The sequence below is a fragment of the Scatophagus argus genome, chromosome 6 (assembly GCF_020382885.2).
Source record: "Scatophagus argus isolate fScaArg1 chromosome 6, fScaArg1.pri, whole genome shotgun sequence".
Taxonomy (NCBI): Eukaryota; Metazoa; Chordata; class Actinopteri; family Scatophagidae; genus Scatophagus; species Scatophagus argus.
Window position 1 is genome coordinate 4892441 of NC_058498.1, and position 17560 is coordinate 4910000.

General features: G+C 40.9%; 1 protein-coding gene across 2 annotated transcripts in view; it reads left to right on the plus strand.

Moving 5' to 3' along the window:
• Window positions 1–17560, plus strand: part of LOC124060835 (ephrin type-B receptor 1-like) — a 73787-nt gene that overhangs the window by 42969 nt on the left and 13258 nt on the right. Inside the window, exons 9-14 of one of the 2 annotated variants that reach the window (XM_046392182.1) lie at window positions 1146–1270; window positions 10113–10275; window positions 10658–10763; window positions 12166–12221; window positions 12329–12526; window positions 17103–17350. In XM_046392182.1, coding sequence (XP_046248138.1) covers window positions 1146–1270; window positions 10113–10275; window positions 10658–10763; window positions 12166–12221; window positions 12329–12526; window positions 17103–17350 — 896 coding nt within the window. Of the gene's footprint in view, window positions 1–1145; window positions 1271–10112; window positions 10276–10657; window positions 10764–12162; window positions 12222–12328; window positions 12527–17102; window positions 17351–17560 lie in introns of both variants that reach the window. The other variant, XM_046392181.1, reaches the window with a different exon arrangement.

Genomic DNA, 17560 nt, shown 5'->3' on the forward strand with positions numbered 1-17560 from the left:
CAGCTTTCATCCTGTTTTCCTCTTTCCCCCTGCCTCTCCCTCAGTTTCCTTTTTCTCGCCTTAATCCCCTCTCTCTGCCGTCCTCCCCCTGTCCCCCTCTCTCAGTCTCTGACAGTGTAATTCTTGGAGACTATAAAGTGAGCTGAGTTACTGCACCATCAATACTTTATGGAGACAGACACAAGTGATATTTTCACCGCTACCCAAATTTAGATTTAAAAGCTGCTTTCCTCTGATGGAAAACACATCATTTACCTCATCTACTGCAGCCCAGGCTCATTCTTTATCGAAACATGATCCATCGTCACCCCGCTGCTTTCTTTTCTTTCTTTTCATTTGTTACTGCTGCCGGATGAAAAACTCTCTTATCCCTGAAATCTTTTAGGACTCAACAAAAACTGATTTATTTTCAGGTTGACTGCACCGGGGCTGGGGACTGGGGGGGCGGGGTTAAATTATGCAATAGGCTTTAGCGTTTTTCATGGGCCCTTCGGATATGAAGCTCACTCGACATATAGAGAACCCTGTAAAATGTCAATTGTAGTCGTATTTAAAAAAGACTGTGAGGTTTTCCAGGCCACGGCTCACTCACGCTGTCAGATTATGACTTTAGAAGACACGTTGCTCATGAGGTATCACAGCATTCACTGAGGGTCATGGCAGCCCCACGATATTCCTTGTGACTCCACTGTGCAAGATACATCCATCCTCCATCTCCACATGGCTTATATCAATTTGATACTTGTTACGGGTGTAGTCTCAATCTCCATGTCTTGATTCCCTCCTCCCCTCACTGTACGCTATCAAGTAAAGTACAAATATGATAAAACCATCTCATATAAAGATCCCAGAGGCAGAACCATGAAATACATTACTGCCAACAGCTTCTGGTTCCTAAAATTATGGGGAAAAATGCATTACAGACATAACTCTTGTTTCCCCATCAGTGACAAGTGCAGTAATTTGTTTTCATGGGCCTGGATGAGGAAGCATTTTTCTCCTTTGGGTCTAAATAATCTTTAGCAATAAGTCATTACATTACGCACTATATTTCCATATTTATGGTGTTTGAGCATGCTAGCGAATCTTTTAACTGCCTAATTGATGGTGTGTATTTGTGTGTGTGTGTATGTGTTTTTTAACAGCTCCTTCAGCAGTTCCCATAATGCATCAAGTGAGCTCAACGAGCCGCAGTTTCTCGTTGTCATGGCCACCGCCCGAACAGCCCAACGGAATCATCCTCGACTACGAGATACGATACTATGACAAGGTAGAGTGGGATGATAGATGTGTGTGTTAGCGCTTGTGTGTGTTTTTTGGCGTTATGGTCGCAGCCAGTAATCCATTAGAGTTGATAAAACAGGCGAATCAATATCAACTTCATCTAAGTCGTCTATTATCAGAAGTATTATCGAGAAGCAGAAACACTCTCGTGGCTTCTCAATTACGTCAGCTTATAATGACTTGAATCGAAGTGAAAGACACGCTTGTTGGTATGTTTATTTACAATGCCTCTGTCTATGCTACCCTCATCTGGTAAATGGACAACACAACTCTGGATAAATTAACAAATCAGGTGACCATGAAATATTATGTCCGTTGGTGAATGAGACACCTTGACAGAACACACACATTGCCATCCAAGTAGCTGCAGAAAGTAAGGAGAAGAAGGAAGGGGAAATTTTTAAGGAAGAGTTGGACATTTTTTGAAAATAGTTTTTTAACTTTCTCTATGGTTAGCTTAGTTTAGCATAAAGACTGAATATAAAAAGAATCCGCTAGGTTGGGTCAGTCCGAGGGTAAGAAAAACTGCCTTCCTGTCCCTCTAAAGCACACTAATTAACGTGATGAGTCTCTTTTGTTTCTTCCACACAAAAACTGCAGTCCTGTCATCAGTATAAGGCGTCAGACGACCAGCTTAGACTTCAAGAAGTCAGTTTTTCCAGCAAAGAAAATTTCCCCAGTACAGCCACAACTTGTTATTTGTGCTCAGTTACTCTGTTTTGATATGATGTGTCAGGTAATGAGCTTTAGAAGTGCTGGTAGACACATATTATAGCTCTGGACAGGACCAGGCCAGCTGTAACCCCGCTGCTTTCAGTCTTTATGCTAAGCTAAACTAAACGTCTCCTGGCTCTACCTTCACAATACATGAACAACAGACACTGGGAGCAATAATGACAGTCTCATCCAACTATCAGCAAAGGAAGTAAATGTGGGAATTACTTTACTTTACAAAATCTATGAAACATCACATTATCAAAAGATTTGAGAAGGACAAAAAGATATCAAGGGCAAAATGAGTACAATTTAACAACCGCAGACCATTCAAAAGTTAAAGAAAAAGAAAGAAAAACCCAAGGTCAGTGATGGCATCCCACGATTTAAAATTTATTGAATTCTTAATTTTTACTCATCCATGAAATAACTCAAACCCCACAAACCCTCACTTGTTTAAATCGATGCCATCTGCACCTGTCATGTTTCAGTAGTGTAGTTGGGTTTTATGTCCCAATGTGTCCATTCACTGCAATATCATTCAAAATAATAATGATCACTCAATAGTGTGTAGTTCTTGTGAAAATCAATTCCTGTCGCAAGCTTAAATACTACTGGTTGATACATAAATCATTATAGTTATTAGTTCAGAGGCTTGTGCTACTCTTTGACATGACATAATCATTAATTAATCACAGCTGAGGGCAGAAACATGTCAGCATATTTTTTTTCTTAGATTTATAATTCCTCTAATCAATGTCTTGTTGAAAAGTTGTGTTCATGGATCATCATTCATACAATATTATTTCCTATTAAGCATGGATTGATCCTAGGGCCACACTGCATATTTCATGGAAGCTGTAGTCATACTGACAGGGTTTTACATTTATAGAAGAGCCTCTCTGTATTTCAACACACATCAAATCTTGATCAAAGTTGTGCAGCAAAAATGAGCATCTGCTCATTAACAAGTGGCCACAGCGGGATCCTGTCGAACCGCGACGCAACTTCGAATTAATTGTAAAAGAAAGATTTATTGATTAATTGAATCTTAAAATGCTGTGTGGGTTTCTTCCATGAGCAACTGATGAAGTAGCTTCAGTCGCCACAGATTCATAGGCTGTAAAACACAATATGGAATCTAATTAAGACTTGTGGGCTCCGGGAGATCCAATTAAATCAGCTGTTTAATTGGTCAAGTAACTCGCAAATGAGCTCACGCAGACTTTGAGTCTTGTGAAGGCCGCGCTTCCGCCTTAATCACTACGAGAAACAAAACCTCATGAAAAATGAAAACGATGATTATGGACAGTGATTTAGACAAACTTATAATAGACATAAAAATTACTAATGTTGCCTTCCTTGTTGAATCAATAAATATTTGATGATGCACTGCAGAAGATGAAACTACATATTTTATATGAATATAATCATATCAGCCACCATAGTCATTTTTCCCATGATATAACATATTTTTACTGCTCAGTTGCAGTTTCTTGCCTTGTAGGCTCTTCATGATGATATTTGTACATATTCCGCAGTCTTTAGGGAGGAATCTTAACAATGTTTGTTACTGCTGTATTGTTTGATAGGCGACATTGTTGCTTAAATACGTTCATCTTACTGTTGATGTGGCCTTCAAGTCTCTCTGCGGACCTTGGTTTTTATCAGCAGGAAGATCACAGACCACTGGTTTTATATTTAGTTACTTTTATCTGTGAAGGACAGGAGTCAGCCCTCCTTGAGAGCTCGACCACACAAAGAGTAGAGCATCTCTGGAGGAAACTGTCCTTTCATCCAGACTTGATGTTGAAGACATGTCTGTACCAGGCAGCTCGGGTTGAACGAGAGAACAAAAGATTCAAAATGAGCCTTTGTATTTTCTTTGTCATTGCCAATGAGTGAACTCTTTTGTTGTTAATTTGCTTTATCCTTCCAATTTTGAACCATTGTGGCAACAAAGAGAACAGTTTCTGGACTTGAATATAGGAGCTCTGTGTAACACATATTACCCCACTGCAATCCATCCATCTGTCCATCAGTTGTGTTGCTGCTTATCAGGGGCCAGGTCAAATTTGTTCAAATATCCCTCTCCCCAGCAACATCCTTCAGCTCCATCTGGGAGATCCCAAGGTGTTCATAAGCCAGATAAGATATATAATCCCTCCAGCATGTTCTGGGTCTACCCAGAGGTCTCCTACCAGTAGGAAGGGGACGCATCCAGGAGGCAGCCTCATCACATACCCAAACCACCTCAACTACTAGCTCCCTTGAGCGTGAATGAGAACTAGGTCTACCCTGATCTGATCTAATCTTACCTGTCTGCTGCCTTACCTATCTGTAAAGATGAGCTCAGCCACCCTTTGGAGCTAAATGTTTTCTGGCTGCTTGAATCTACAATTTCTTTCTTTTCGTCATTATGCAAAGGTTGTGAGTCGAGGGTTGGGATGTAGTTGGAAGTTTGGTATAACACTCACATTCATGCTGCCCCATCGGATAATCCACCCCATCATGGTGGAGGGTTTTGCATGTCTCTGTAAGTCTGGAACAGGAAGACCCCTGCTGGAGTCACAGCTGGCCTTGACCCATTGGGGTTGGTTAGTCTGAAGAGTTGCTGAATGGATTCAAAAAAAGATGGAAGTTCAAGTTCAAACAGTTTACCAGCAAAAACAATATTCCTGATCCGTGTGAGGATGTAGTTTCACTTGTTCTTAGTGTTTTGCAAAAGAGAATAAAGTGTGAACATGATGATAAAAAAAAAAAGTCCCTCCACTGCTTTTTGCTGTGTATGTCACCATCTTGACAAAACTGGAAGATCTTTCTTTCTCCCGAGCTGAATCACTTCAAGACAAGAAGACTAAAGCACCAATTTATCTGCTAGTGGATTCTGTTGAAATCAAAACTCCTACCACTCTGCTCTGTGAGGTTACCTGACCGAAGTAATCAAGCCTCTAGTTGTCAGGTAGTGGACCTGTAGTGGACAGGCTATCTATATGTGCCAGGAGACGAAGGCACAGAACACTTCACTGCCAGAGCCCAGGGATTAAACTAGCCTGCATAAAGTATGTCAAACCCCGGGCACCAATGAAGGGGCTCTGATTCAGGGGTGAAACAAGCAGGACCTGATTGCTTTCCCATCAAAGACTGTTGCTCTAGGAAAGAAAAAAAAACTCTAAAAAGAAAGGACAAACCATGACTACATATCTTGTCTTCTTTGTAATCCAGTCAGTGGGAAATACAATGCATTTGGAAACTGAAAGTTAAATTAAAACCATATCCATCACCCAAAGCTAAAAACAAGAATATCCTCATCTTTTCTGAAGCTGAGCCAACAGCTGCAAAAACAGATAGACTTTCACTGCAGACAGATTAAAAACAAAGAGCGAAGCACCTACAAGGGATTGTGTGCGATACACCAAACAGAACATGCCTCCTCCTTCGCTGCCCACATTTGATTCCCTGCCATCTTCTAATCATTTTAACAAAAGAAAATAGTTTGGGGCATTTTTTTTGAGGAGGTGTGCGGGGGTTGGGGTGGTGTGTGTGTGTGTGTGTGTGTGTGTGTGTGTGTGTGTGTGTGTGTGTGTGTGTGTGTGTGTGTGTGTGGAGATGGTGTTTCCATAGCTCAGCGGTACTCTGAGATACAACCTTTAAATGCTCAAGATGCTTGTCAACTGTTCTTGTCTGTTCTCTTTGTTTAAAAAACTCAGAAGCACAATCCTAAAGTCCATAATGCCTGAGGGCTCTCTCACACATTCCAATTTCCCGGCACAACATGCTGTGGTGTATGGCTATAACTTTATTGTACGGCATAAGGGACATGCAAGAGAATGTGTGTGTTGTTATTTTATTGCTTCTCTTGGTTCACTATGTGCTCTGTACTAATATGTAAACGCTATAAGGAAACCAAGTACTGACACAACTTTATACATAAGTTATTACACTGTTGGTACTTTGCCTTGTATGTATGTTGGTGATTTTTAAGTAGTAAATTATGTATGTTGTTATGTGCATTAAATTTGCACAATATAATCTTGATATCCAACAAAAGTGGTCAACACATCCAGCATTTAATGTCTAATATAGCAAAAGTTGGATCAGCTGTCCTCCTTACTGAGTTTCTTTCAGGAATTTTCATTCACAGAAATCTTTCAGAGCTCCTTAAGTGCAATTCCTCTGCAATTATTGAAATGCATTCGTGCTATTAGCGGAATGTTGTACCTGAAAACATTTCATGTCTTTGTAGGTTCTGTTCTGTAGACCTCAGTCTCATTCAGATATCATCTGTTGACTGTCTTTGCCAGAAAAGCAATAGCATTCTTGCTTGCTGAAGTGCTGAAAAACTCTTATCTTTAAGTTTTCCTGACAGCTAAATTTGTGTGATCATGCAAGTCGTGACTATCCTCTCTTAGAAGCAAGAAGGCAGAAAAAAAGTGTGACATTGTTTTACTGCGGCAAAATCTCTGAGGAAGGAGTTCAAAATGTGTCTGGCCTTGTCACCAGAAATTACATTACATTCAGTCACTTACTAACATTGTTTTTTTTTCCAACCATGACCACTGTCTTCACCTAATCTGAACTGGCAGATCAGAAAACACTCATATGAAACAGTCTTACTGGTCATTTGGGAGACACGAAAATAATAACCTGTTTTGCTGTTGTGGTGTGAGGGCTTGTTGGAGTGTTCATAAAGTCATAGCTACTGGGACACAAGGAGATTTTTTTTTTTGCTGAAGCAAAAACACGTTTGAATATTAGACAAACAAATAAGCAATGACAACCAACTTTTATTCTGAACCAAAATGATCACCGTCGACATTACGAGTACCCCAAGTCAAGATGGCAAATTGTCAGAGCCCTGCGGGCGGCTGGCAGTGCACTTCTCGTGCCACACTTTGTAAGCTCTGTGCAGTATGGTGTGTAATGCGACAGAGAGCAAAAACCTGTGTCACTAGATCTCAAGACGTGGGGCTGCCACACTGCAGCACCCACCTTCTCATGGCTTTGGTGGAAGTGAAGTTTCAGTGAAAGACGGAGAATAGCAGAAAGAGCAAGTTGAGATTTTGCCTCTCAGAGAGCAATTAGAGTGACTTTAGGACAGAGTGAGAAGAAATGCAGTCAGTGAGAGATGTACTGTAGCTGCTGTCTGACAGTCATGGATGAAACCCGTAGAATCACAGCAGCGACTTTCTTGTGAGTTGGCCTTATTTGCTGCTGCCTTTGCTTTAACATTATTTAACATGGAAGCCAATTAAGACTACGCATCAAAAGCTGACAGTTTGTTCTTTTGTTGTTTCTTCTTCCTTGATTCACATCCTAAGAAGGGAGAAATACTGCATCTTAAGCTGTCGACAAGCCAACCACATAAAGTGACTAATTTTAGCTCATAGCTAAGTGTAGAAGTCCTCAGGGAGCAGTTTGATAAGCTTGGAGAGAGAGGAGACAGAGAGGACAGATTTTTCTTATCAGACAGCTGCTCTGTACCTCCTTTTCTGATACTTGGTCATTTCTCCACCTTCATTCCTTCGATCTTCTCCTGCATCCCTCCTCCAACCCCCCTCCCCCCATAGCCATTCTGTAGATAATGAGGTTTTAATGTAGTAAATTTGATATGGCATAGGGAGTCGGGATTTTTACCCACTACTTATCTCTGGCTACCAGACCCTCTCAGATGGGCTGCCCCCTCACCTTTCACTGTGCCGCAACCCCCCCCCCCCCCACACACACACACACACACACACATGCCCACTTCCCAGTCCAAACCCCATCTTGTCACAATACCCCCATTTCTATGTCCACATCTAAATATAACTCTATCTTATTCTCTTGCAGGTTTTGACACTGCAAACTCTGTAGTTGTCCATGTAGTTGTATCAACAGGAGTCCTGCTGGTTGTTGTACAAAATATCCGCTTTTAAGAAGTAAGAGCCTAATGATGTTAAATGTAGTGTATCAAGACACTGTATTAACATTAGATTAACACTAATAAATGACACAAGGCATGTGATATCATAATAGTAACAATAAAGATACCCACAAGCAGTAACAAGAGGGTTTAAGACTATCAAGAGGGAAATTCGTATTTGAAATTACAGTATAATCTTAATGTAATCATCTTTGACCCCTTTTTATTCTTGTCTTCTTTTCATAACTCTCCCTCTTCTTCTCTCTTTCCACACCCAACCTTCACCTTCTTCCTGCTATTTTCCTCTCCTGAGCTCCCCTCCTCCTCCTCATCACCATCATCATCACCCTTCCTCTCCTCTTCGCTGTGCCATTGATGCCTCCACCTCCTTCATCCTCACGGCATGATTCCCTCCCCCTCCGTGCCATCACCACACCATATCTGTCATTCCCTCTGGACCGTTTCGATTTTGCCTCAGTAAAACCTTTTTAATCTGAGAGAAATAGGTTGGAGGAAGCATAGAATGAGAGTATACAGAGATGGAGGTAAAAGGTTGTAGCCTCGGGTTTATGAGATAGGACTGATAGGTCTGAGGGCAAGTTCACCTCAGGAGGAGGGCTGAGCATAAAGAAGACTAAAAGCTTTGGTAGAGCTGTCTCTGTGGGCAATACTTAATAAACTGAATTATCACTTTATTGTATTTTCAGGAGGTGTAGTAGAGAACGGGTCAAAGAGGTGAGGAAATAGAGCACGAAATCAAAGAGGGAGGGACTGAAGAGAGATTTTTAACTCAAAGCACGAGGAAGACAGTTGTGGATGGCTTGGAAAGTGGCCTCAGAAATGAGAACAAAGTGAAGAAGATGATGGATAATTACTGAAAACATTTGTTTCCACCCTCGTGGTGTCTTGTATTGCAGATAGTTTTGGTTTTACTTGCCAAAGTTTTATATTATGCCCTTTTCGCTGTCTCTCTGTCGGCATCTCAGTAAAACAGGAGTTAATGAAATTCAGTTTGTGCTGCAAAAAACACTGAAAAATGACATTTACAAAATGTAGCTACAGCGTCTCTTTCCAAAGAGAATGACCCAGTATTCAGTTTAGTTTATCTCTGCAAAGCTTTTACTGGTTTTCATTAAGACAACTCGTTCAAACAGCAGCCCCAATCAAAACTGTGTCTGCAAAGCTTTAATGAAATTAAGTTCATTCCATTTATTTCTATTGTTATGAAGTAATGATTTAAATATAAAAACATGACTAAAAACACGACTTAGAGCAGCTGAAATTCTTGTTTTGCAGACCTTCTAACTCGTCGCCTTGCTGCTGTAATACAGACACTTAATGTTGGGTGTGGTAACAGATGAACCGGAGGAAACATCCGACCGCAACCATCAGCGGTGCTGGATGTGTTCAGCGGAGCAGAGTTGAAACCGACAAAAAAAACAGACCACAAAGAATGATTTGGTCTTATGCACTGACTTCTTCTTCTGCCACACCCTGTTACATCATATGTAAATATATATTTTGATTTGTTTTAAAAAAGATTCTTTGCAGTTTGCAGTTTTAGCTGGCTTTCCTTCAAATGGAACCCAATAGACTTCATACTAAGGTCTGCGATCACACTGAGTAACATCTCTCTGCACTGTAGTGTAAGTAAAACCAAATCTGTTTCCATAACTAGATCATGTTCCATCAAGGTTAAAGGTAAGGATAAAGATGAAAAGGTCTTTAGAAATTTGTTAGGACTGACCCTTTAAGAATCAGAATTGTCTTTATTGCCATGTAAGTGAAGAGGTTTCACGTTACTAGGAATTTAAGGTGTGACTTGATGGATAAAGGCAGATAGATAATTTACGTGTGTGGAGCACTGAAACAAAATGTAGTTGAAGATATTTAAATTGTACATTTTTTTCTGTTGAGGGAAAAAAAATTGACAAAAAATGTTATAAATATTGGCACAGTGTGACAAAGATCCCAGATGAATTTAAACTCAAGATGTTCCTCCATCCTGCCGGGGTGTCTGTGGTGTCACAGTCTGAAGACGGTGGATGTCTCAGTTTGGACTGGAAGAATTAATCCTGTCTTAGCTAAAGGCCAAATCTCAGTTCTAAACTTCTAAACTTCTTTCGTAGTGTGTGCGACTGAAGAAGTGTTACTGGCTGTTTTGGATCGCTGTGAAACATGTTCACTTTTCTCTCGACGTCCTCTTCAGGCCCAGACGTCACTGAACAGCTCAGTCGTCCAAAGCGAAACACCCAACGTTGTCCTGGAGGGCCTGAGGCCGGGGACTGGCTACGTGGTCCAGGTGAGGGCCCGCACTGTGGCCGGCTACGGAGCCTACAGCAAGGACATGCTCTTTAAAACACTCACCGACGGTAAGTGGGTGGCTGGCTGGAGTGTGTGGAGGTGTGTGTGTGTGTGTGTTGGTGGAGGTTTTATGGTGGAGAGGGAAGAGAGTGCAGGACTGAGCGAGGATGGAATTTGAGAGGGTGAGCAAGAGTGAAATTCTGGCTGCAAAGTAATTAAATTCTGCCCTACTTTTTTTGAGTGTGTGTGTGTGTTTATGTGTGTGAGAGAGAGATAGAGAGAGAGAGTTTGTGTGTGCTTGTGTCTTGAAAATTACAATTTATTTGTGTTTGGGACTGTGTCTGTGAGAGAGTTTAAAACGGCATCCAAATAATACCTCTTAATGTGTGTGTGTGTGTGTGTGTGTGTGTGTGTGTGTGTGTGTGTGTGTGTGTGTGTGTGTTTCTGCAGATGAGTATAAGTCAGAGCTGGGACAGCAGCTCTCCCTGATTGCAGGTTCTTTAGTGGGAGGAGTGTGTATCGTCTCATTGGTAGCTATCGTCATCATCTGTACCAGGTAACACACGTACACACATGCGCACCCTTATACACACTCAAACCTTTATCTTATACACATGCACTAATTAAAAGTACTGGGACACCTGATCTTTATGTCGCATTCTAAACACACAGACAGCTCTGCAGCCATAGAAGTTTCCACTTTTAAAGGAATTCTTTCCACAACATGTTGGAGCGTTTCAATAAGGTTCATCATTTCCTTTCTTTTTTATTCTGGGTGAATGTGTCTGTGTATATTAGAGTTTTTAAAAATGTGTCAAAATCAGACACAAAATCAATGATTAAAGCCAGGGGTGAGAATCAGATTATTTGCAGCGTAAACACTCAACTATTCTCAACCATTTATCGGCCTTTTTGTTCGCCACAGACATTTTCACTTGTCATAGTAGGACAAGCACAGGCGGTCTGTTCAAGTGTCCCAGTAAGGCCTGACAGTTTGACAGTGAGCCAGCATGCACAATAACAGGCTCCTGAAAACTGCCGCAGCTAAATGGAATTCAGCCATCATTAATTTACACCTGAGTCATGATGTCCTGTGTGACCAAAAAGAAAAGAAGAAAGGAGCTTTCGACCACATCTTATAGTCTGAAGCTTCAGCCACATGTTTACACTCTGGTACCATCATGTGAAACTCCATACTTTGGTTATGTGATGGGAGCCGTCTCCATGGCAACTGAATACACGATATCTGCTGAGGAACACTGTTAGGCAGTTTACATTGTTTTGAGGGATTTTGAGTAGCTTATTTGTATTCTCTTACCATCTATTATAGAAGCTTTGCTCAGAACAAAACGCAAGGGTAAGCTAAGTAAGTGAACGTTGTGTGCGTTGATGTAAAATCCATGTGAATGTAAGTTTAAACCGATCTGCTCGCTTAGAAAAATCTGGGAAAACTAGTAATTAATTTATCATGTATAAACCACTAGATTTACTTTCTGTACAACCACATGCAGCTGAATATTTGCATGGTTTCCATTAAATGAGATAATAAACAATAATGACATAGCTTTTGCTCAAAATCTATTTGGTTCCTCAAATGTTTTAAGGTAGATCAGGACTTTCTGGAAAACTCTGTGTGCACGATCTCCCAGAAATAGCAAGCTGTCTCTCCTTTATGTGGGATGGGGTGTCTATTAGGAAGATCAGTTGACATATTAAAATATCACTGAGTGCATTTCTTTGGTTCCATCCTCAGATGAAAGGAGGAAACAAAAGCTGATATCACACAACAGTAACAAGTCACCCAATACTAACGAATTCCTGACACTTTTTCCTTCTCTTGCACACTTTTTTGACAGTCAGTAAGATTATTTATTTTAGCTTTGCTGAGGAGAAGACAACCAATTAGCATTTCTGGCTTTTCAAACTTTTGTGTAACGTTTCTGTCTTGCTCGTAGAAGAAGGCAGTTGAAGGAGAGTGTGTACGGTGACAAGCTGCAGCAGTACAACACAGGAGGTGCGACCAACCCCGAAATTTTAAATAAGCTCCACCTTCATACGTGCTTACATGCGCCACACTTCCAAAACAGTGTTTATATTTGGACTTTCTTATTTTCTCCTCAGAGGTGACTCTGAGGCCAGACATGTTCAGTGGTCCCACCCCCACCGTGACCTTTCCCACCCTGTCTGAAGGCCACAGTTCACCAGGGGTCAAGATCTACATCGACCCCTTCACCTATGAGGACCCCAACGAGGCTGTCCGGGAGTTTGCCAAGGAAATCGACCCCTCCTGTGTCAAAATAGAAGAAGTCATTGGATCAGGTAGAGATTTCCACAGACTTAGTGTCTGCCTGCCTTTCCCCTGTTGTTGCTATAAGATGGTGAAGATAAGACTATTTCAACATGTGTCAAATCCTAAATAATACTGTGCATTATTTATATTTGTGCCAGAGCTTTTGCTCAGGAGGACCATTAAAAAAACTAAAACTCACAGTACTGTTTACCTTAAGCTGCCTTAAAAGTGAGCGATAGAAACGCAAACCCTTGTTTCCTTTAATGAGACCAGCTGTCACTTGAAACAACCGATACTCCGATTTAAATTAATCAATTGCTTCAACTGTGCCACACTTTCGTGTCAATGAGAAAGATCTGGAAACTGCTTTATTTTTTTTCCTTTGAAGTCAGGAAAGATGTTTTATTCATGCTGCAAACTTTCACCGGAATAAATTAAAACTGTCTTCATGCGTTCTCTGTGGCTATCAGAGCTCTCACTGTAAAAATGCTGTGTGATGTTTGGCAAATAGAGAAAGTTGGATGTGAAATGGAGTCCCAGAGCATCCTCTGAAAATTTTTTGGAGGGCACAGTTTTTGCATTTCTGCTGTTGGAAAAAAAGATGGGGAAATGGCAAAAAGATGGAAGCAAGAAACAAAAAAATGTGGAAAAATATAACAGTTGTTAAGATCAAGTGCCTTATTTTCTCACTGGTCATTAAGTACTGAAACTGCCTAATGCATAAGATACGAAAATAACATAGAACATAATACAATACAAATATGTAAAACATGCTTAAAGCCACACCTCAAGATTAAAAATAGGTTCACAAAATGCAGTATAAATCAGTGACAGCACAATATAAAACCAGGAGTACATCCAGATGTTATCATCCAACGCAGACATCAGTTGTGTAAAAAGAAATTCACATTTGCATATCTGAACTCTCTGATCTCAAAAGTAAGTATTTATCACTTCAGTCTTATTCCTCACATCAAACCCACATCTGCTTTTTACGTTTTAAGAAACTGTCAGCGATACAAAACGCTGAAGAATAACCTCAGGCCCTGTAGCAGAACATAATAAAATCATTATTTCTTGTCACACGTGGATTTTTAAAGGTGATTTTAGTGCTTAATGTGGGTTTCTGCATCAAGTTTCATAATAAAGAACTTATTCACGCCCTCAAAGATGTAGGCTGTATATCATTTCTGCATTAAATTTTGAATTCTTTCATATGAAAACAGTGCTGAAGTGCCCCAAGGCCTCCAAAATTTCATTGTCAGTTGTCTTTTGGTACTTTGATTATTTCAAACGTTACTAATCTTGTAACCTTGTCCTGTAGAGAGTCCTTGGGTCAAAATCTAATTAACTGTTTCAGATTATGCTGCACTCACATGGCTCATATTCCTTTGTAAATTTGTGTTTAATCAAATTACCACAAACTAACTGACACACATAAAAAACTCCACGTAGTAATATTTCAGCCTGGTTTACGGGCCGACCTCTGTGTAGGCTGCACTTAACTGAAACATAATGCATACATACATAACTGAGAGCAGGAGGCAGGCAGGGTCAGCAGGGGCCCAACATAAATTCTTTACCCAAAGGCCCCCCTAATAGGTTAATCTGGCCATTACCAGGGTAGGTGCAAGGCTGCTAACCCTGATTCATTCAGGGCCACTTTGTCAAAATCGAGTTCACAGTTTATATTGTGCTCAGGCTATGGGATTTAGATCAGAACATCAGCTAAGAAATAGTTAATGGTTGAAATGGCAAGATTTACATTGGTGTATGGTATCTATGTTCATATTTCTCAACCCCAGTGCCACCATGTGTCTTCACTGCATGCATATTTTGAATATGGCTGGTTTGATTTGTGTCCTTATGAGCAATAATTCATTGTCTTTTACAGATTTTGATTCTTTATTGATAAATTTGTGATATTTGTCTTCTACCTCAAACCATAGTAGATGGAGGAATGTTTTTACTCAAAATGTTTTCCCCTAGAAAACTTTTTTTTTTTCATCTTTGGACCAAAACCAATCAAATCCAAATGGCCATGGAGCTCTGGGTGATAAAGGTCATGAACCAGATTCAGCCCCTCACCGCTGAGAGTATGTGCTTTAGGCTTTGGTCTGTTGAGCCACTCTGAGAGGCTTTCCATAATCCCACCGTTTCTCGCTTTATTTCTCTCAGGGGAAGGTTTCTCACCTCAGCCAGAGGTGACAGAGGAGGGATGAAAACGACAGGGCAGGGAGGGAGAGTGATTGAGATGTGGCCAGACTTGGAGCCCTTAAACAGTTGAATCTGTGCCACTCTGCTGCGACAGAAAGAGAAAATTTACCCACAACCCACTTTCTTTCTTTTCCCTCCCCTCGCTGACTTTCTCCCCTTGTTTTTCTTTCTGTATTTCTTTGATACATACTTCTACCTCCACCTCTCCCTGTGATTCAGTCCCTCTGGAGTTTTAGAGTTTGTTTCCTTATAGAGAAATGCTAAAACAAAGAACCGAGAGGGGAAAAGAAGCAGAACAACAGATTGAGGAAGGAAGATAAAAGAAGAAAGCACCCTAAGGAGACTGTAAAAATATCTCACCTCACTCTCTGTCTTCCTCTCCCTCTGTGATAACACCTCTCTCTTTTCCTCTTTCCTTATTACTATCACTCACACTGTAACAAATGTCATTCATAAAAAGCACTTTATTTGACTGTAACAATGGAAAGGAGCAATTTCTCACCCGGCAACCCAGTTAATTTACTTACAGTGTACCTAAATGTACAGTAGATTTAAGATTTTAAGATTTTCTTCCCTTGGACTGCCTTTGTTTTAGAAAAACAAGAAGTGACATATCAGATGATCTCGCCTCACTTTCAGAAAATTACTGTTCTCATTCGTCTCCATCCGTACGTCCTTTCTTCTCCTTCCTTATTATCAATACTGTCTCATTTCCATCCTTCACTCATTTCGTTTCTACCCCCCACCCTCCTTCTCTCCTTCCTATTTTGTCCTCCATCCATCTCTGCTTCTGCTGGTTTACATCAGTGACAGTAGATAGTTTTTAATGAGCAGTGAGATGTAGAGCAGAGATCACAGTGAGACAGGACGAAGCAGCCTGTCATCCAATTCCCATCACTCATCCATTATTCACACACCGATTTTTATCTCGGGGTGAGGACTTTTATTTTGAAGTGATATTCAATTTTCATGTCCCCAAGCAGCATATGGCTGCATTTATTTTGACAAAAGACATCTGTGTTTCGAGCACAGTGAGCGAATTTTCTGTACATTGAACAAGTTCAAGGCACTGATGTTAAAACCAGTTCATGTTCTTGACGTCGTCACCAACCAAACCACAGATAAACATACCAATGCAGAGCTCCAGCACGTCCTGGTGCTTTTGGTTTACACATTTTCTAACATCCACAAAGCTTTCCTAGTCACATCAACTGAGCAATAAGCAGAGATGGAAAGTAGCTGAATATATTTACTCAAGATCTGTACAGTACAATTTTGACTCACTTAACTTTATTTAAATATTTACATTCAAGTATTGTATGTTTTGTATGTGAACTGAACTGAAGTGGCCCTGCTGCTGGATGGTCGTACAGCTTTGTGGAACAACAAATTTGTTAATAAGCACAGAAATCTTAATTCTAGATGAAACTGTTTCTTCACTTTTCATGTGGAGTTCCCTGTAGGAAAGTGTCCCCATATTCAAACGATATTTCCTCTCCCCTCTACAGTTTAGTCCACCTTCCACTGTGGCTGCTCTCATCTATAAACTCTTTAGATTTACGTCGTTCATAGGATCTCGTTGTGATCAAGTGTACCGTAAAGGACTTTACTGGACCGTAAAGCCTTCTTTTAAAGTCCAATCTTACCCAGTCTTACTTCTAGTCAGATAGCTAATGCTAAGTAGCCTACCTGGCTAGCAAATGAGCAGGCATCATATGTGGCCACAGAGTCAGCACAATACTCTGATGCTACAGCTCACATGAGCAGAGTTAGGAAATGCTTTAGCCAACAAGTCAAACTAAACCGCAGACAGAGATTGAACCTAAAGTCTCTTTATCGATGAGGTCAACTAGCTGCCTTTGTTTAAACCACAAGATGAGAAAGAGGAGGTGTGGTGTGCAAAACCAAGTGACTTTGCACTTAACACTTAACTTACTACCCACAAACCTACAAACTTTTTCTCATCCCAAGAGGAGCTACTGAGGGTCTTCAGTTTTTGTTGCTCTCTCAGTCTGCAGAAATACCATCAGTTTGACCTTGACCGAGCAGAGCTGCTCAGGGGCCTTAAGCTATAAACCGAGGAAGCAGAGGGCTGCTCCATCCACCGAGGAAGTGTTCAACTCATCCTTCCCTCCTCTCACTGCTGCAAAGAACAATAAGCTCTTGTTTGATTGATAGAGGATTTTTAATAATTAACGGCAGCCAAATGTATGAACTGATTTCAGAAGTGACCCATTTTACATCATAATCATCATCATGTAATAATTTATTTACAGGCACTAAATTTAAAGGAGCATTAAAAAAACAGCCATCCCAAACACATGCTGAGTCATTTACTGTTTTCTGAAGAGACTAAGATGTAACCTGTAATTTTTTCTCCTTCTGCAGGTGAGTTTGGGGAAGTGTACAAAGGCCGCCTGAAACCTGTCGGGAAAAAGGAAATTCCTGTGGCCATCAAGACCCTGAAGGTTGGCTACTCTGAGAGGCAGAGGAGGGACTTCCTGTCCGAGGCATCGATCATGGGCCAGTTTGACCAACCGAACATCATCAGGCTTGAGGGCGTGGTCACCAAGAGCAGGCCTACGATGATCATCACAGAGTTCATGGAGAATGGAGCTCTCGACTCATTCCTCAGGGTAAATGACGCACACAGACACGAACAGGTGCTGCCCCACCCTGACGAACTCGACCAAGACGGACACCAGCTATGAGCTCCGAAGGTTCATATGTGAACCAGCCGAAGCTGATTTCATTAGTTTTGCATGTACATAACGACAAACACACACACACACACACACACACACATAAACCCGCTGGACATCCTGTATGTGTTAATGTATGTGCCG